Source organism: Ovis aries, chromosome 19 (genome assembly GCF_016772045.2).
Source record: "Ovis aries strain OAR_USU_Benz2616 breed Rambouillet chromosome 19, ARS-UI_Ramb_v3.0, whole genome shotgun sequence".
In the NCBI taxonomy this organism is placed as follows: domain Eukaryota; kingdom Metazoa; phylum Chordata; class Mammalia; order Artiodactyla; family Bovidae; genus Ovis; species Ovis aries.
The window spans coordinates 44,028,785-44,050,103 of record NC_056072.1 but is presented as its reverse complement, the minus strand read 5'-3'; the positions used below and the strand labels follow the sequence as shown (position 1 = coordinate 44,050,103).

Below are 21,319 nucleotides of genomic sequence, written 5' to 3'. Positions count from 1 at the left end.
TCACTCAGTGAGGAACCAGCTGGTGACACTGGGGAGACCCTCAAGAGTGCCTGTGAACCCCAAACACTGGCCATCCTGTCCAGTGCCTTTCTGGCAGAGTACCATCAGTTACAGGCTACAGAGGGAACCATCAAATCATGGGGTGCTGGTAAAGGTTCAGGGAAAGTGTTCACAACCAAGCTGTATTTCTTGGGGTGAGGGTATTCAGAGGTACAAGCAGCATGTATCAGCCACATCTCAGTCCTTTCTGCAGGGGATTAAAACACTGCTCTATCACTGCTGCAGGGGGTTTAAAACCACCCAGCACCTTCCCAGGGCATCCTGTCATCATTCCTAAGCTCAGAGCTTCCGGAGGGCATGACCCTGGGAGATAAGGCTCTTCGTCAAGAAAGCTTTCTCACTGTCCTCAAGCAGTAGGCCATTCTGGCCTCTGCATAGGTGACCTCTTCCCCAGTCTCTCCTCATCTTTTCCTCCTTCCACCTGCGTCATAGACCCCTGTGGAGATGACCAGCTTCCTAGCAGCCTATCAAGCATTCTTGTCTCCTTGCCTGCTGGTTAGCACTGTCAAGCAGAGTTTCCTTGTGTTGTTCTTATGAACTGGTAATTTCAGCCTAATGCAAAAAGTTGGGGGGGGGCATGCTTAATGGACATTAAATGCTACTTCTTCCACTCTTCCAGAAATATTTTTATCATATCCATGGGACCCTCACCAAGGACCCACTAAAGCAACACCACTTCAACCTGGGCAGGTGGCAACCACTCAGGATGACACCACCCGGATGGAAACCAACTGGACAGCAATCCCTTGGTGAGGGCATGCATGTCACTATTTTCACATCTTCAGCTTTCCTAATGAGACAGCTAGGTATAAAACAAGATACAAAGATGTAATGCACAGCACGGGGAAGAGAACTATTATTTTATAATAACTTTAGGTGGACTAACATCTGTAAAAATACTCAATCACTACGCTGTAGACCTGAAACTAATATAATATTGTAAATCAACTATACTTCAAAAAGAAGACAATTCAATGCAAATGGGGGTAAGAGGGAAACGGAAAATTAATCTCTCAGCTCTGCAATTACCCACATGCAGACTTTCTGCCAAACAAACTATTTCTTATCTCTGGTCAGTTTTTATCTGCAGCTGCCCTCTCCCACCCCCGCCACTATTATGCACAGACCCAAATCCTCTCTTCCCCTGACAGTCGATGACAGAGCAGTCCAGGCCTCCAGGACTGTCAACACCCTGATGGAATTCAGGGCTCACGGGGAGTCTGAGGCAGTGCCCTTGTTTATGGACTCAGTGATTGATTGGACCCTAAAAGCTCCTGGTCCAGAAGACTAAGTAGGTTGAAAGCAATCATTAACAGTAGTGTAATGTTTAAAAAAAACAAGAGATGCGAGAGGGTCTTTGGCCATGCGGACAAGTATACAGGAAACGTGAAGGATGGAGGCAGGTGGACATACTGAACACTTCCAGGTAAACACCAACAGACACAAATCAACAATGACAGAGGAGTTGATGGGGTGGACACACTTTGTAGAAATAAAGCAACCTGTATGCAAAAAAAAATTTTAGCCCCACCACACAGCTTGTGGGATCTTAGTTCCCTGACCAGGGATCAAACCCATGTATTTGGCAATGAAAGCACAAAGTCTTAACCACTGGACTGCTGGGGAATTCCCTGTGTATGAATTTTTTAAAAAAATCAAAACCTCTGTGGAGGACAAATGCTACTTTTATTACAGAAAGAGCTGCAAAAATGGCCACAGGCTGGGTGTTTCTTTCTCAAAAGAGATCAAAAACAGACACCCAGGTGCAAGAGGCAAGAATCCAGATGGAAACAGATGGGACCAACTCAATAAGGAAATGGAATGGGAAGGATAGAAAAATTACACCCTCTGAGTTAAAAGTTCAAGTTATCTCAATAAAAGCAATCCCTAAATTCTTTAGAATAATTCTAGTCTGACCGCCCCATTGTGTAAGTAAAGAAACTGTGAGTCAGAGGGTCACCCACCTTGTCGACAGTCATAGTCAGTTGGCCTGAGATGCTCTCATCTCGCAGATCACACGGATATGAGACCGTCTAACAGAGTGACTTCTAGCCCAAGATCAGGATGCACAAAAGCTCCAGCAAAACAAGATTCATTTATATTCGATTCACAGGAAATGTGTGATCAATCCAAAATCAACCTTGGAAAATCTACGTCTGAAGAAAGGTTTGCCAGCCAAATTACTGGTACAGATAGAACTCCCATGAAAATACTTAGATTCTGCTGTTTTTGTAATATGCTACTACGCCCAAAAGATTCACTCAATCAATATTCTTATTTTAAAACCCTCATGTACTCACATCAACATTTTCCCTAATACTTTTACTGAGCAATATTTCATCCACACAAAGCACTAAAACTTACTCCGAAAGTAAATAAGAAGGTGGAAAGACTCAGTCCCACTCTAGTAAACTCAGGATGAAACAAATACAGTGCCATTCAAATAACAAAATATAAATTAAAATCATAAATGTCAATGTTTTTTAGGATGTGGAAAAACGAGCACACTTATTCACTAAAAGCCATCTGCCACCAATCATTATAAATGTATCTACTACGTGGCTAGGCACAGAGCTAAATGTTTTTAAAACAGTATCTTATTTAAGCCTCAAAACAATCCTGGGAGATAAACTATTATTAACTCATTTTACAGATGAATAAAATTGCCCAAGGTCACAATAAATGGTAGCAAAAGGCAGAGCTGGGATTTGTGGACCAAATCTGTCCTCTTCTCAAAACACAAGTCTGCACTGTAAACTGGCTCAGTCATTACAAAAGGCAAGCTGGTAAATGTGTATAAGAGCTATAAAACCTCTGCCCCAGTAATTCCACTTTGAGAAACACTATGTGCCAAGGAAACAAACCAAAATGGCAAGGGGTGGGAGGGCAGGAAAGCAATCTGCATGAAGATATGCATAGCAGCTTTATAACAGCAATAACCTGGAAACAGCCCGAGTGCTTCATCTGTGGGGGGACAGGAGCAATAAAAGGGGCAGGGGCATACAACAGGAGAGATATGGCCACAAAGAGTGACAAGTCTGTGAACTCCGTTACACCAAAACATGGAAATATCGTCAGAAAACAAACATAAGTAAAAAAGTAAAATTAGCCATTAAAAAATGCAGTGATTACAACTCTGCATCAAGACGTGTTTATGTATTCAAGAGTGGAAGAAGAATCATTTAATGCTCATTATGCTTTTTTTTTTTTGCATTAAACTGAAGTTACCAATTAATAAAAGCAACACAAGGGACCTCTGCTCAAAGACATTATGATCCAGAATGTCCTTCTCTTCCTGATCCAAAGATGTGACAATTTCATATAAAAGTAAAGAAATAGCTTTTCTAATTTTAAAGCCCCTTCTTAAAAAAAAAAAAGACCACCCCCTTAGGCTCTCAAGTAAGCCCTCTTTTAATGTAAGATTAACAAAACCTCCTTATTTATAAAAACCTGTGGCTCATGAATTTTTTTGTTAGCCATTTAGCCAATTTAAGAACAAATATGTTGACAAATTGGAACATTATTTCTGTCACCATTTGGTTTGCATTAATAAAAGGTCACACTCTCAGAATCTCACTCTTATAATGCATTTGGAAAAGTAACGCTATTTAAGACAGCATAAATACATGCGGGTAGGGAGACAGGTTTAAGAGTGTCTGAACACATACTGAGATGGAAGCCATGTGGTGGGTGCCTAAGGTGGGAGGGTTGTGCCCAGGTGCCTCTTCAGAGGATCTCGTTCCCCAAAGAGGAGCAGGATATGCCCATGCAGGTTCTTCACCACACCCTGTCCAGGTTGACACGGGGACCCAGCAAACCTCCAGTGAAGCTAGAAGCACCCCCAACCCTATCCGCACATCAGTCCCCTGAACTCTCCAATGGCTTCCTGTACATAACAGAAGCTCAATTAAGGAACATGCTAACTATTGTGTCTTTTTAAGATGAATGAGGTTGGGAAGTTGGGGCAGGAAATGGCCCACAGTTGGCCCAGACTTCTGCACATATGGGAAGAAAAGCTGATTCCTCCAGTTAGCGAGACTGTTCCCTGCCTGAGCCCACCTCACATCACTGCTCTTTCCAAAGTTCCTTTTTCCTCTGCCCTTACCAACGCAGACGGCTGGCCTTTGTGCCTGTTCTGCCCTCTACCTGGGATGACTTACTGTTGTTCCTCAAGCATGAAGGAGCACAGGGCCCTGTGTCCAGCTGGCACAAAGCCAAAGCTCCCCATTATGGCAATGTCTGCCTCCAAGGCAAGCGGTCCAACGGGCAGCCCCTAGCTATGTGCAGGTATTGAGTACAATTCAAAATTCAGTCCCACAACTGTGCTGGCCACATTTCAGCCACCATGGTGAACAGCTGCTGAAATGGACAGTGCAGAGAAGAACACGTACATTGTTACACAGAGTTCTACTTGACAGGATCTGCCTACCTGCCTCTGCAATTCCAGGTGGCATTCTTCCACAGCTAGAAAACTCGTCACCTGACACCTCGGTGATCGCTCAGTTTCACTGGAGCAGCATTTTTTCTTACATGTAAATATGGACGTTTTTGGTGTACAGTTCCAGGAGTTTACACACATATAAATGTATGCATGAGTGAATGCTAAGTTGCTTCAGTTGTGTCCTACTCTTTACGACCCTATGCCAGTCTCCTCTGTCCATGGGATTCTCCAGGCAAGAATACTGGAGTGGGTTGCCTTGCCCTCCTCCAGGGGATCTTCCTGACCTAGGAATCAAACTTCCATCTTTTTTGTCTCTTGCACTGGCAGGCAGGTTCTTTACCGCTAGTGCTGCCAGGGAAGATGTTTCATGAGTTTACATGTGTATAAATATATAATTAGGTGCATAAATGCATACATACATCAGTGTATCCACCACCACAGTCAGCACACAGAACAATTCCATCATCTCCCAAAAATCCCCTTGTTCTGCCCCTTTGTAGTCAAACCCTCTATCCACCCCCACCCCAACCCCCCAAAAATCCTGGCAATCACTGATTTGGCAGCTTAAAAAAAAAACCTCAGATTCCCGGCCTTCCCCGGGAAATCCCACTTAAGCAGATCTGGGGTGAGTCCCGGAATCTCCCACCCCCACCTACCCCCAAGAATGTTCCCCCGTCCGGTGCTTCTGGGGTTCAGCCAGGTTTGGGAACCTCCAGGGTAAATGCCTAATCGTGGTTTAATTCTCTGCAGAGCACCCGCTGGTATCTAGTCTTGCTCTCCTCCCACCCCCATGAGCTGTTCTGCAGCACATGGCTGATGTCCATCTCAGGCTGGGTACTGGGAAGGCAGGGCAAGTTGGCCTGCTGGGGGCAGGGGGCAGGGTAAGAACTCTATGGCTCTGGTTTCTGGCGGAGAGAGGCCTCTCTGAGTCACGTGGCCTCCCATCCTAATCCGTTCCTGGCTCTTTGTGCCTTGGAATCCTCATCTGGAAAAAACCGAACCACATCAGAAATAATCCGTCTACCTCCAAGGCTCAGGGGAAGCAATGATTTACATAACACGTTCAAAGGCGCTGGGCAGCAGGGACCAAAGGTACCTCTCACCCTGGATACGTCATCACCACTCAGAGCTGCCTCTGAATGGAACTCTCCTTTTTACCCTGTTTACTTGATGGTGGTGGGGGGATCAAGACTCAAGTTACAATAAAATTGCAGCCTTTGAAAAGAAAGAAAAAAAGTAATCACAAGGCTTTTTTTTTTTTTTCCTCCTAAATTCGTGATCCTGAGGGCTGAGTACTAGATTCCATTTTTAAAGAGGAATTCGGAAGAGTCAGCATCATCTCAGAAAACCTCCTCTGCTCGTAAAAGTAAACAATTACAAGGAGGGTCAACACTTGAGTCGAGCCTTTCTCCCCGGCTTTCTCCTGCCCTGCTGAGGATTCCTGGAAAACACTCTGAAAAGTTTACGATGATCAAAGGAGAAGAATGGCCAACCCAAGAAATGCTATCATTTAAGATCACATGTTTATTTAGCCCCACCAAGCCTAAGAGAGAAGACTGTTTGAAAGGGAGAGAATGCCTGCTTAATCAACTAAAAATGCATTCATTACTATGCTATTCAGCGCGGCTTTCCTGAAATCAGACACTTTTGCCCCTAGACCATAAGATTGAAGCGATTTGAAATGAAAATATTTCCTGTCCACTGCTTGCCAGTTTCTAGCCCCAGAGTGATATAACAGATGACATCCAGTACAATAAATGCTTTTATTAACCATAAATTTGAGACTGCTTTAGGGATTTGAAGTGTTGGGTTTCATGCTGAAAAAATGTAATGTTATCCACAGACCATCAGCGAGTAACAAAAACAGAGGCACAGGTTATGCTACTTTGATCAAATTATGGCAAAAAAAAAAAAAAAAACACCGTCTTTTGCATTTTAAATAGTAGTTGCATTCAGGGCATATCTTCATGGAGCACCACAATAGTTTAATCATATGTCTTAGAGACTGTAATGGAAATTCATCCTGAGTGCAGATTTATAGAACCAGCAGCTTCTATTAAACAGAAAGGAAGTTAAAAAGTGTTATAAGGCTAAGTGAGCTGCGAAATTCAAATACTAAAAAGGGACTCCAAAATCAGAGTTTCTCACCCTCGGCTCTACTGACATTTTGGGCCATTATTGGGGAAGGCTGACTTGTGCATTTTGGGATGTTTAGTGGCATCCTTGGCCCTTACCCACTAAATGCCAGTAGCAAAACCCCTCCCAGTACAATCAAAAGTGTTGCCAGAGATACCCCAATCACCCTCAATTGAAAACTGTTGCTCTAAAGCCTGTTTAGCAAATGCTGCATGATTTCTCTTTTTCTAAAGAAAACATCAGAGTCCAAAGAGCCTCCCAGCCTCAGCTCCCCGCCCCAGGGCTGCCCTCTACACAGAGATGGTTAGTGATTTCTCAACTGGAAAGCACTCTGTGCTTCCTCCCCCACCAAAACCAAAGGGAGCAGATCCATGGAAACTAGCATTCTCTCTCCTTGAGCAGAGCACACCAGACTCAGCAAGGCAGCCAGCCGCCCTTTGCCCAGGTGCACCCTGGCCACCTTGGTGCCCTGCGTGTACTCCAGCACAGCATCCCAAGCCATCCTTCTCCGGCCTTTTGCTGTCAGGCCACAGAGGCGACTGTGGATTCTGTGCCAGAAAATAAAATGAAAAGCGCGACTGAATCTCTGCAGTCCATTCTCTGGACGCTGAATGTCCCACTATTGCATCTCGGCATGACATTTCACGGCCAGCAGGGGAGGAGGCCTGGTCCTGAAAGCTGAACAAATGCCGGGCACACAGGCCTGCCTGCACTCTCGCCAGCTCCCTGTACTTATGAATAAAAGATGGAGGTTTTGTCTCTGTCGTCTCCCTGGTACCCTGGGAGAATAACAACTTGTTGCTTTTTGACATTTTAACTTACTTTGAGAAATAATCAATATTAATTTTCTGTGTCTTTGGCCCTGAAATCTAGGGTAGGGATAAAATATAAAGGCATGCCATGAGGTAGAAGATAGTAATTCACGTTAAACAAATAAACTCTCTTAAGGGTCTCTAATAAAATAATTCAGGCAATATGTACTCACAGAAGGAGAAGGCTGGAAACTGACTTTAAGGACATGTTTTGAGTGGAGTGGCCTTTTCTGGAAGTAAAGTTCAATGTTTTCTCAGCACAAAGAAAAGAAGTGGCTAAGTTTGGTGTGAGGGAGCACTCGGCCATGAACTCACCCAGGCCAAAGTGGAAGCTATGATAGGAACTCATTCCTGGTCAGTCGCTGAGTGTGACATCTAAAACTCTTTGAAACAAGCCCCAGTGAGCGGCAAAAGCCTTAAGCACTCTTGGGACACGACACTCCCAATTTTGAGAGCACAGCTGATTTCAGATCATCTTCAAGGAAAAAAGTTAAATTACAAGATAGTGCAAAAGACACCTTGCCATTTCTTTGGACTCCCAATAAAGTAAAAGAGAAGTCTTTCTGTACAGCACTGAATTAAACAACAACAACAAAAAAGAATGAATAATACAAGACCAAACTGGGTTAAATCATTAGAAAGGAAACTGCACCTGTGTTTGTTACCTACTGATACCTAAAATCCAACAACGTCACACTTGAACCTTTAGAGAGATCTTGTGAAATTTTAACTTGTCCCTAGTCATGAGGAAACAATCAGAAATTCAAATTGTGTGACTGTACCACAAGTGACCCCGACTCTTCAGAATGTATATGTTACAAAAGATCAAAAAAGAGGTGGAGGAGCTCCATCAGATTCCAGGAGACGAAAGAGATGGGGTATGTCTATAAGCAGTGGATGGCTCTTGTCTGAATCCTGGAATGTGACTCAGAAAGAAATCGTGAAGCACACTGGGGGACAACTGAGGTACACGGGGGCAGAGCACTGGTGACTCTCAGCTAAGGGGAAATGGGTGTTCACCCCGCTGTTCTTTCAACTTTTCTACAGGTTTGAAATTTTCAGAATCCAAAATACGTGGGAGAGAGTACAGCAAAGGGAAGCCCCAGGCACGAGTGACTGCTGGTCTGCGTGGGCCCTGGGCAGCAACAATCTCACCTTTCAGTTTAGTTTCAGAAAAGGTGTGCTCCCAAATACAAAGTCTTAATACAGAATAGGTTCAGAACTGACATAAATTGTTTAAAAACATAGTAGTGTGACTTATTATTCACTTAACTGGGCGGTGGTGGGGGTATATACACACAGCAGACATTTAAGATAATTTAGGGTTCTGCCTTTATAAAAGGCACAGGTCCCTTTAAAATGCCTTTATGCCTTTCCCTAAAACTTGTCTGCAATTTATCATTCTCTTCCTCCTCTTATCAGAATTCCAGTTTTCAGAACAGCTCTTTAAAACTCCCCTGCCTTCCACCCAAGCTCTCTCCCATTATCTACCCCATCTTTTTTTAATGAGATAAAGGCAATGATTATACTAATCTCCAACTTGAAAACTATGCACTTAAAGGGCGGGGGTGGGGGGAGTGTGACCCTTTAAGCAAAAGGAATAAAGCTCAGTAGACGGAAATGTGCTCAACTGAAAAGATGTCAGGATAGCATTTCTGTGTCTTGAGGTTGAAAACACAGGGAGGAGAACAAAGGAGCAGGCTACATATCCAGAGCATCCCTGAGAGACCGGGGTGGCGTGCACCTTGGGCACATCGGACACTGGGAACCCATCGCCCCCACTCCCCTACAGCGGTCTTCAGGCAGCACAACCAGATGTTACATTTTCCCTGCTTAATTTCGGTAAAACTCCATGACCTCTTTTTCAAATTAAAAAAGGCAATGCTATTTTTTTAAAACCACAGGAGCTATCTTTAGGGAAGCCTTCTAAGGATTTCATTAATTCATAGCCAGCCAACCAGGACTTTTCCCACAGTCTCCCACAAAAAAGCCCGGGAAGTCACTGATTGCTTGGCTGGATCTGAATATGAGCAGAGGTAAGATCAGAAATATCCAGTTCCTCCCACAGGGAGGCAAGGCATGGAAATCAAAGCTGGGCAGAAACTCATTACCACAGCTGGCCGGCAAACCCACAGCCCTGGAAAGAAGGCAAAGAACATCTTTGATTCTGGATGGACCGGTGGGTGACTTCAGAAAATGAAAGGCATTCACAACCCAGGGGGACCAAAAGAAAATGAGGCTTGATTCTCTGTTAAAACCACCAAGTTTTCACATACCACCTAAGGGCTGCTGCCAGGGAGTGAGGGTCATCTCGTTCACATTGTTTCATGAAGTCCAAAACCAGGATGTTTAGTTAGCCGTTAGCAGTCCTTTTTTGTTTGTTTACTTTTTTTTTCCATTCACAGTGCAGCGTAACCTGGACAGTCCAAACATCTCCTCTTCAAGAATCCAACTCTTTCCTAAGTGTGACTGCCATCCAGGACCAGTCCTGGTCCCCGCCTCTCTTGTTCCCTGGGAACCTGTCCTGCAGCCCAGCGGTTGGCCAGTATTGGGGACATGGTGCCAACAATCAGCAGTGTGAATGAAGTCGGGTGTATTTTTATGTGACGCTCAGCACCTAATGCCACATGATGCACCAATGTTAAGAAAACATAAATAAAGCCAATTATACTCCAGTCAAAATTTAAAAGATAAAAGAAAATCAGAACTTCAGAGGACATTGTCATGATTAATACAATTGCTCGCCCTACATGACACCTGCTCAGAGAGGCCACCCAAGATTGCCTGCTCTCATCGCCCCTGGTTTCCTGCAGAGCACTTGGTCAAACAGAGGGAGAATCCACTGTGTGCCACTGCTGATCTCCTGCTGCAACAGGAAGCAAAACAGATCAAGGCCCTGCCCTCAGGGAGCAAGGGAAACGCACAGGCAGACCAGAAAATACTGTGTGTTTCATGGTAAAAAAGAAAAAATTCTATGGAGAAAACTCAAGTGCAGAAAAAATGGTGAGCAACAGAGAGTAGTGGTTGCTAGTTTAAATACAGTGGTCAGGTTCTGGTAGTTTGTTATCCTATTTGTCTTCCTTATTACAATCTAAGCTCCAAAAGCCAGGCCTCGCACATAGAAAGCACCAAATACACAATGAATGAAGGAATGAAGGTCGCTGACGGTCACCCCTACCAAGCTGTTCGGCTGCTAGAGAAACCTCCCAAGCGCCACCATTCCTGACAGGTGCGTATGTGGGCAAAATTCAACACACCCCTTTATCTAGTCCCAGCCTCCGTCTTCAGCCTTCTTGCCCCCACCGCCTCCAAGGAGCCGCCCTCCTCCAGCTTTACTCACATTTTTCTTTCTGCCCAAACTGTCCCTCACCTCCCGGCTCCACCTGCCAGAGGCCCTGCTCAAAAGTCCCCTGGGCGAAGTCCGTCTCCTCTAGCCGTCTAGCCGTCTAATCCCTTCCTCAAAGCCTCCTCTGAACCACCCAAATTAACTGTCTTCTTCATAAACAGATCAAGATTCCCCTTCTTGACTGCATCACTGCAGAAGGCAGGATGCACCCTCACTAAATCTGGAGCCATGATGGGAGGCCGGCGGTGGGGGGTGGGGGGTCTGGTTTCACTTAAGGTAGGCTTCCTGGCAAAGGTGGAAGTCACACGGGGGGACGCTGGGGGGCCTTTGTGGAGAAGCCTCCCAGGGAAAGGCGAGTCTCCTCCAAAGCAGGAGAAACTGAGGCAAAACAAGTAGCCAGAGTTCCTGGGGATCAACCGAGACGTGAGCTACAAAGCCAGAATCTGCAAGGTAGGCGCCAAGCAGCACCTCAAACACAAGCTCCTCATCACCCTGCTTGCCACAGGCAAGGCAAGGCATTCGCCAAGGCAAATGCACAGGCGGAATGTTCTGGGATGCAGAGCAGGGACCCTGGTTCATACTGCTCTGGAGGAGCGCGCCAGGCAGAGCAAGGAGGGGGAGCTCCCTGCATCTCGCTGTCTCTGAGCCCTCAGGCCTCGCAGCCACGCCTGGGTAGGAAGCCACTGCAGCCAGGAGCCTGGTCCCACTCCTCTTTGTAATTCCCCAGAAAATGTAACCACAGTACCACACCATGGCCTGACACAGAGGAGCTGCTCTTGCCGCCTCACTCCAAATGTCTCTGTGAACTGCAGACAGGGAGCAGTTACAGCAAATCCTATAACTGCGCGAGTGCCTGGGCTCCACCCAGGGCAAACGTGCTCCCCCGAGAGGATGGAGGTGACACGCGGTCACTCAGCTAGGATCACGCTCAGGCTGACCGCTGGCGCCTGCGCTTCGTCTGGATTGCACTGTATTTTCCTCAGATAAAAGGGAAAGAAATGCTTTTCAGAAGAGAAACCAGAAATCACCTGGACAGAATAAAATCATAGAGAACCATATGGCCCGTCTCAGGGAAACATACCTCTTTTTTCCAAGGAAACCCTCCCTCTATCCCCATCAACCTCCCACTAGCAAGTCAAACAGTCCAGCTCAGAACAGAAGTCTGGGGCCATAGCCAGCATTTTTTTAAAGGGTTACCATTCAATGGGGGGAAAAATCTACAAAACTGACAAAACAGAACACTTGGAAAAACTCCTAGTTTTTAAGGGAGTAAAGGACTTTCAAATTTGAAAAAAAAGCTATATTTAAAGCCTGATCCCTTATGATTTAAAAGGATTCATTTGAAATATTCATTTAATGTGTAAAAGGTAAATTTCCACCTGAACATTTTCATTAATGCTATCAATTTCCAAATTCTCTTTTCAAAGTCATGACTACAATTTTATAGGCATTTCTGATAAGTTCAAGCAAGCTTCCCTACAATGTGGTAATTTTAATGAAAAGCCTCATGATTAATGTCTATTAAGATCAGGTTTAGAGTGAAGAAAGGGACAGAAGAATTACAATGTATTAAACTTTCCACAATACCTGCCATCTACTGCCCTTTCAACTTTTAATGCACGGGCTTTATGCAAATAAGACATGGGGTTTACTATAAAACAAATGCTTCTCAAAAGTGCATAGTAGAGGTAGTTTTCATTTACCCTATTAAATCAGACAATTTATAGGCCAACTTCCGTTTTAGAAGAGAATTACATGTGTGTTCACATCACATCTTTATTTTGTCATCCACCCGGTTGATTTGTTGAGGACAGCTGGTACTTATTAAGCCCCCCCCTTTAAATGTTGTAGCCTTAATTAGCTACATCCACCTTTCCCCAACATTTCTAAACAAGGAACCAAAGAAAAGGAAAGCTGTTTTTATCCTGGATGCTTTGAACAATGGAGTTGCAAATGTTAAAATAATAGTCTTCATTAGAGACTCACTAGTCATTCCCTTTTTGGGCCCCTTCAAAAGAAACAGGGTACGGATGGAGTTTAAATTTCAGTCTTTGTTTACTGTAGGTAATTTTTCAATTGTTCAATTTTTAGTTTCATGCCTGGTGTTATTAATTAAACCTTCTCAAGATACTGCTCGGGAAAGCAGGAGAGACAGTCTCCCCAGATATATTCTTGGTATTAGTTAAGCTATAAACGTCTTACTTGGGTTTCTGAGCACATGAGAACAAACAGACAGGCTCTAAAAGCAGAGAATAAGCCAAGTATGGTTTTCTATGAACAGACATCATGCCCTTCCCAGACACTGAAGCATTCCCAACTCACACAATGAGAAATTCAGTGGATCAAATCACTTTAACCTGCCTTATGTACATGAAACACACACTAACTCATCTGGTTACAACTTAGGAGGATTTCCTTCTTTAAAAAAAAAAAAAAAGAATGCATTCATGACTCTAAGTGTGAATGATATCAACAGGCTAAATTTGAGCAAGATAAGGAGCATCTCAAGGAATCCCTCTTATATTTGGTCTCTTCTTGCCCCAGCTTTAATCTGCAGTAAGACTATCTGTTTCAATAGGATGTGATCACTCCTGGGCTTGTGTCTTTTCAATCAGCCGGTGGCCCTGCCGGGTTTAGAGTGGCAGAGAGGAAGTGGCCTGTGGTTAAACAGAGGAAATACCAAGGCATTTTAATAGAGCAAATAGTCTCTTTACTTCCCACAGGGAAGAGCTTCAAAGGCCCCAGGCCCTGGAGGAGACAATGTGTTGTGGGGCCATCAGTCACCTAATCAAGTGTCAGGCCCATTCAGAACATCCCAGCAGCGAAGACAAACATTGCCCAGGAGGACATTGCCCCCCACTGCCCAGGCAAGTCAGGCTGCCTGGAGATGGGGCCTGCCGCACCAGCACAGACAGGTCCCCAGGGCCCGCTGAGGTCAGGAAAACTTCCAGATTTGGGGGGGATGTGAAATAGAAATGGTCTTGGCTGCCAGTCTAGGTAGGGTGGCTGGACAAAGGTCTGCTCCTAAGACAGACCTGTCCCCCAGCCCAGGCTGTTAAGTTCTAAGGGCACCTGAACCCCTGCTTCATCCCTTTTTTTTTTTTACAGATCGAGGGTGAGGGGCCCCGAGCTTCCAGAAGCCTAAGAACCCATCCATCAGGGGCAGACACAAGAGGCAGCAAGGAATGAAAGGAACAACTAACTGTTGATGGGATGGCCTCGGCGGCAGCAGACATCTGCTGGGCATGGTATGTGAAAAGTTTGGGGACTGATGAGGGAAAGAGAGTTTGAAAGCTTAAACAAAAAAAAAATACATTTTAAGCCAAATGAAGCATGAGAAATACTCAACTTAAAATAAAGACTTAAAAAAGCATTAGCAGTTCTTTCCTTTGTAAGGAAGCTGTCTGAAAGGTTTGAACGGCTGAGAATATGATTTGGACCCTACTCGACTCTTTCCTGAGACTGTTTTCCAGACAGGCCCAGCTGTTCTGGGGAGGAATCCAGTGGAGGCGTCGGTCCCCTTCACCCCCGGCCTCCTCTTCAGTCCCCACCACCAGAGGCACCCCCAGAACCACTGGCTCCCCAGGACCCCTCAGCCAGCCTCACCCCTGCCATTTTCCAGGGCTTGGACCAAGTCTCCACTTTCCATTCTAAAGGTCCAATGAAGTAATCTAAAGTCAAGCTCTGATTTTAAATGTTTACAATGTGGCTTCTCACCTCCTCCTTGCCATCACAGAAGTCCTGTCTCCTAGAGCAGTGATTCTCACCGCTGAGAGCATCAGAGGAATTTGCTAAAATATCAGTTCCTGGACCCCACCCATCTCATGCCTATTCTGGTCTCACTGGCCTTGAATCTGCATTTTAATGAGCTCCCAAGGCAATCCTGATACTGTAAGGGCTCTGGACTTCACTTTGAGAAATGTCTAGAAGGAAATGGTGCCTCAGCCAGTACTTAGCTGCTGGGCTCATTCACCCAGCTGTACCCTCCAAATCTCCCCCCGCTGCGCCCCCCACCCCAGTTAATAACTAGCACAATGCCTCAGGCACTGCAGGGGCTCTGGGTCCACTGGTCGGATGGGGGAGGGATGGGAAGCGAGGGCTGCTCAAGAAAGATGGACCCCAGCCAGAGGATTCCCAATTAACACAGCAAAGCAGGCTGGAAGAAAGCATCACGCTTCTTTCTTATAAAAATGTTTCTCTGAAAATGTGTCAACCAAGGCTGAGTCATATTTAACTTAGAGACGCAATGTGTAACATGGACAACACAGGCACAGGACAGGCAGATCAGATGCAGTCTTGAGAGCCACGAGCTGCAAGTGAATGAAAACACATCCAATTCAGAATTAAACAAACATGGCTGGGCTCGCGGCCAAGGAGAGTTCTTGGATTGGACTTTTATCAAGAACCTAAATTTTAATCAGCTGCAACTTCTTCTTTTCCAAGTACCACCCTATTTCTTCCTACCTTTTGAGATGAAGTATTTGCCTTAAATGGGAAACTTGCACTTCATTGTAAAGACGATGCCAGCATTCTGGCTTCCTGAATTCCTGAAGAAGCAGACTTTTGGGAGGGGAGGCAGTGGAAATTGAGTTTCAGGGATAATATACCAGGGAAGGGGTACCCCATTTAGGTAAGAAGGCAAGAAATGTTCCTTCCTCCTCCACTGCAGGAAAAGCCGCTGAATAAAAACCTGTGGGAATAGATTTCTAATTCCTCGTTCCATGTATAGGCTTCTTAAAACAATGAGCAAGGCAAGGACAGGGCGGGGTGGGGGGAACCTCTGTGCAAGTGACTGATATAATTACATATCACAAACACAACCACTCCACTTCCAAGAAGCAAGCAGTTAAGACTATCAAGAGGCTATCATCCAGAGGATGCTGGCCCCTCCAGAAGTTTTACACCTTGTTACTTCTTTGAGAAAACTGTATTACTCAAAGGGCAACTTTACCTGGCAAGTGCCCTAAAAGACTGTTTTTAAAGCAGTCGAGGAAGTGTGCCCACAACTCATTTCTAAAACACTGAGATGGTATCAGCCCCTTAATTGCCCCACTAATAAGGGGAGGTTGTGAAATCTGACCACTTAAACCAGGCTGGCTCCTCTGAGAGCAACCCCAAAGGGAGGGTTACAGCTGCTGAGGGTTAGCTGGCTCCAGTCACCTTGTGAGTCCTGGGAAAACACACATTCTTGCAGGGGCAAGAGTTCCTGAACACCCGCTCCCTCGAGAGCAGGGAGTCAATCGCTCAGTTCCTCTCCAGCACCCAGATCCTGCACTTCCTTCAGGGCTCACTTCAGGTGCTCACAGCAGGGTAGGGCCCTGCTGTGCCTCTACCCTCCAGGTTCTGTGTGACCTAGACCCACAGGAAGCCTTCACTTGTTTGCATCACACAGCATCAACCCCTACTGTTAGATGTGAGCATGGCCCCAAATAGACGGTAAGCAACCTCAGAACTGAGACCAAGGTCTACGTGTTGAACACCCACTGTCAGGTAGGTTACACGGACACGAATCAGACCCAAGTAGCTGCACATCAGTACTTACTAGGCCAGCCCTCTAACAAAGCAACTTCTGGAAAAATTTACCTAGGGAGGTAGGGGGAGAGGGGGCTTCCTGCAGGAAGTGATGCTGGAGCTGAGAGGGGAGGCTGAGGTGTAAAGAGAAGGAACACAGGCGGGAACAGCATGTATAAAAGCCTGCTGCGGGGAAGACATTGCAGCCCGCTGCTCTGATCTTCATCCCTCCCCCGCCCGCTTCTTAAAATCTATCACTTAATACAGGATTTACCAGGAAGACTGCAGGGTCTAATTGGGTTCAGCCAAGATTTACAGTGCACCAGGCCCTGAGCCCACCAACAGGAGGTTAAGTGCCTGGCTAAGGAGACTAGTCTGAGGACACAGATGGGAACACACACTGACAATGCAGTCTGGTGAGAGCCAAAGGCGAGGACCTGCAAGAGAAGGCGAAGCAAAGGGAACAGCATTCAGTGAGGGCCTCCATGAGGAAGCATCCCCTGAGCTGAGTCTTGGGCCCACGGGGCTCGCAGGGGAGGAAAAGGCACCCCAGAAAGAAGGTGCCCTCAGCAGCGTCATAGGCACAGGAGTTAAGGAGCAGGGTGGGAGGGGCAGGTGGAGGCTGGGAAGGTGACTATGTGAGGCAGGTGGGTGAGTTGGGCTCCGTGCATCAAAGAGCAAGTCCAGGAAAGAAGGTACCAGGTATTAGGTTGGGGACGGCCCGGAATCCAGGAGGTGACCCTGAAATTTCCATGCTCATTTATGAAGTAGATGAAGATGACCCCAAGGGAAGGATTGTGGGACCTAGGTTAAGAGCTGTTGAGAAGGTTACCTCCAGCATGAATGCGAAGCCACTGGAGCAAGGGCCACCATTAAAACTATGTGGGTACAGGTTAAGGGGAGAACAGATTCTGAGAGCACAAAGCCTCCAGCTCGGCTCCTTTAGGGACCTGCTATACCCACAGCATTAAAACTTCACCCAGTTGGTGCATGGACACATGAAGCCACCTGGGCAACTGCAGAGAAACAGCAAAGTACACTGATCCACCTATGCCATCTTATGAACCAGAACAAAATGCCTGTGATGCTGTTTGCTCAAGCACCAACATACCAGTTTAGAGCTAAAAAATTTAGAGACTAGCAAGTCAATGTGGGGATAGTCTTAAGGAAAACTTTTTAAACCTAAAAATAGGAAAACTTGGTATCTACTGGGGAAAAAAGAATAGCGGTATTTTACTAAAGTGGGGCAAAGTAGAAAATACGATGTTTTACTCAAATAAGGAGGTTTTGTTCACTATGGGTATCGTGAGAAGGTGGATTATAGCTGTCTACACTGCAGCTATTGGGTTTGAAGACATTTCAGCTTACCCAGCTGGTCCCTAGTCTTCCTTGCTGTGTTTCTCTGAAGGCAAGGCAAAGTGAGGTGAAGGCACCAGCCTGCGCTCCTAAAGAGGTGTCAGTTCTAAGCCGTGACTGCTTGAGGCCCATTCACAGTACCGCACAAGAGGTGGATGAATAGTGCTCTGAGAGATCTATCCCCTACCCTTCCCTCAGAGAAGCAGTGCTAGGGAAACGGAAATTCCCATTTACTCCCATTTTCCAAGTGAAGAAATCGAGGCTTAAAGCTGCCCAGGAAAAGAGGCAAGGTCATGATCGTGGCTGCCTGAGTGCAAAGCCGGTGTCCTCTCCACAAAGCTGAGGGCGGTGAGTGCCCACACGCCAGGTTGAGCCTGGCTTGGGTGGGAGGGGAGCCGGGGTCAGATGGATAGTCTCCAAGTCCTCGCGCTCCCCAAGCCCAGGAGCACTGCTCGGGAGCTGGGACGGCAAGCTGCCGAAGCACAACCCCCTCCGCATGTCCCATCGCTCAGATGGCGTCCAAGAGGCCATGATTAGGGGCAGACGGCTCCAAACACAGGACGAACGACGGTGCCCCTCTGCTCTCAGACACCTGACTGAGGTGACAAACTCACTCCCTTTGGTCATGAAAAATATCCGCAACTCAAGCGGGGTCGGGGTGTGCGTGGGTACGAGAGGGTCATCTGAGAGACCATCCGCTAGGCAAAGGACTGAATGCAAAAGCAAACAGGAGTCTTGGGCTGGGGTGAAAGTGGGGTAAGACGGCCCGGCCCAGAAGGAACAAAGCAGTCCCGAGAACGGGGCGCACTCCTGCCCAGCATTCAGGGTCCCCTGCCTGGCGGTCCCGGACCTTTGCAGAGCTGAGAACCGGAGGTGCGGGGGAAGACCCCTCCCCCGACTCCCGCTCCAAAGCGCCCCTCATTCGGACAGCGCGGAGGATCCTATCCCGGGGACTCGCTGCCCTGAGGTCCCGGGCCTGGAACAAAGGGTGGGGTGCCCTCCTCCCGCTCGCCGCCGGGCGCCCCTCTCGCCCGCCCGCCTGGAGCCGGACCCCAGCCCGTGGCCGCGCCTCATTAGCAACACAAAGCCGGGGATCGGGCGGCCTCTTTCAATCCAGCCGGGGGCAGCCGGACGCGCGCCCCAGGAGGGAGGCAGGAGGGCGGGAGCAGACGGGATCCCAGACCTGTCGCGCACGCCACGGTCGGAGAGCAGGCAAGTCGGCGTGGGCTCCACTGCCGGCGAGCACCTGTGCCCCCCGCGCTTTGGGAAACAGCGAGAAACTCGCTGTCCTCTCCTTACCCTCCAGCCACAGGTGTCGGCGCCCCGCGCTCTGCTGGAGCCGCCTGCAGCCACGGCCAGCTGCGAGCCGTTGAGGCAGGCGTTGACCGTGAAGAAGACCGAGCAGAGCTGCAGCCACGGGGCCATGGCCGTGCGCTCGCCCAGCCGGGCCCTAGTCTGCTCCCGGGCTGCTTGCCGCTGGCCAGCCCGGAGTGGGCGGTGGCGCCGGCAGCCGCGGCTGAGCGGTCAGCACCACTGGGCATGCGCTGCGGATCCTAGCGCCGCCCCTTCCCCCCGGTGCCCGCCTCTAGGCTCGTACTTCAGGTTTTGGCCCCGCCCCCCCGAGTCTGGCTTGGTGACTGCAGCCAAGAAATTAAAAGATGCTTGGACCTTGGAAGAAAAGCTATGACAAACCTAAACAGCGTATTAAAAAGCAGAGACATTACTTTGCCGACAAAGTACAGTCAAAGTTATGGTTTTTCCAGTAGTCATGTATGGATGTGACAGTTGGATCATAAAGAAGGCTGAGCGCAGAACTGATGCTTTTGAACTGTGGTGTTGGAGAAGACTCTTGAGAGTCCCTTGGACAGCAAGGAGATCCAGCTAGTCAGTCCTAAAGCAGATCAACCCTGAATATTCATTGTAAGGACTGATGCTGAAGCTGAAGCTCCAGTACTTTGGCCACCTGATTAGAACAGCCGACTGACTCACTGGAAAAGACCCTGATGCCAGGAAAGATTGAGGGCAGGAGGAAAAGGGACCGACAGAAGATGAGATGTTTGGATGGCATCAATGACTCAATGGACATGAGTTTGAGCAAACTCTGTGAGATAGTAAAGGGTAGGGAACCCTGGCGCACTGCTGTCCATGGATCGCAGAGAATTGGACATGACTTAGCGACTGAACAACTCTCCTTTTCGGCCCCACCAGGATCTCTAAGCCATGCCCCTACAGCCAATCTCCAACTGACTTCGAAAAAGATTTTTTTCCATGTGATACCTTCTCCCTGCAAAACTCAGGAAACCCCCCAAAATATGATAACAATGTTTAAATAATAATTTACAACCACCTCTTGAATCCTCTCAAACACACCTAAAAGTGTATTACTGTTATCCCAGTTTTCAGCATGGAAAAGCTAGGGTAATGAATGTGGTGGTTAGACAAATCCTGGCTGAGACCTCAGACAAATGACTTTTTCTCTCCCCATTATTGTTCCTTCCCCCCAAAAAACTGGAATAACAGAGTAAGTGTCTTATGCTGGGGAGGATTCTATTGGTCAACACAAACAACTATTCAACAAATGCTACAATCTACTATTAACTGATTCGGATAAAGTCATACAGCTGGTACCTGCCAGACAAGAAATTCAAATCCAGATTAGCAAAAACAATACTATTTACCACTACACTTGTCAGACTTTAACTCTTGTGAAGTGGGTAGTACTTCTGCTTGGAAAAGGAAGCTGAGGCTAGGAGAAGTGGAGTAACCAAGATCACCTGACTTCACCACAAGCCCCCTCCCCCTTTGTCTTGTCTCTGTGCCCTTGAATCCCATCTCTTCACATTTCTCCATTGTCCTGTCCCTCATATATGCCACCACCCCCACATTCTCCACAACAGCTTCCAAAGGGCTTTTCTTGCTTCCACTTTTGCCCCAAATACAATGCATTTCTCCACGTTGGATCCAGAGTGAGCCCTAAAGAGGCGTCAGACCACTGCCTTCTCCTGATTAAAAATCTTCCGCAGTGGTTTTTATTCAATGGCATTTGGAATAAAATCTGTCCTGACCTCTTCCTCTCCCGTGTCATCTCTTCCTACTCTGCCTTCACTACTTGGCTCCAGCTATAATGATCTCCCCACTCAACCCCATCTTGGTTTTCCAGTCTCAGTCAACCTTAAAGACTCGCACCTCTGCCAGTCCAACAAGGCAGTCTCCTCTACATGACTCTCTCCTTCTTCCAGAATCTCTCCAGTCTCCTATATGCCTGGCCTTCATGTGCTGACAGACAGCTCAGCTGCTGCTAACACTGGGTCCCTGTATTTTCCATTGTGGCTCCACCACACCCTGCCCATACTTTGAACTTAAAACTCTGCAGAGGCAGGGTGGCCCCCACCGCCCCCCCCACCCCCCCCCACCCCCGCCAACCACAGCTTTGTAAGCTACCCTCATGGAGAAAAGTGGGCTAGCAGAACTCCTAGCAACTGACTTTGGAATCAGGGGGCTGAGCCAGCAACACCTGAACTGGAGGCTGGAAATGGGAGACAATGGTTGCCCAAAGAAGAACCTGGTGTTGCCACCAGAGAAAGAAAGGGAGGATGGGTACTGGGTTCCCAAATTACATCTACCAGAAGACTCAGGTGCTGAGATTTCCTGTTCATG

General features: G+C 47.2%; 1 protein-coding gene across 1 annotated transcript in view; it reads right to left on the bottom strand.

The window, feature by feature from the left end:
• IL17RD (interleukin 17 receptor D) overlaps positions 1-19,149 on the bottom strand; it is a 65,482-nt gene extending 46,333 nt beyond the window's left edge. Inside the window, exon 1 of the mRNA XM_027958262.3 lies at positions 18,962-19,149. Within this exon, the coding sequence (XP_027814063.2) occupies positions 18,962-19,087 (126 nt within the window). The 5' untranslated portion in view covers positions 19,088-19,149. The remainder of the gene's footprint in view (positions 1-18,961) is intronic.
• Between the last annotated feature and the right edge of the window lie 2,170 nt (positions 19,150-21,319).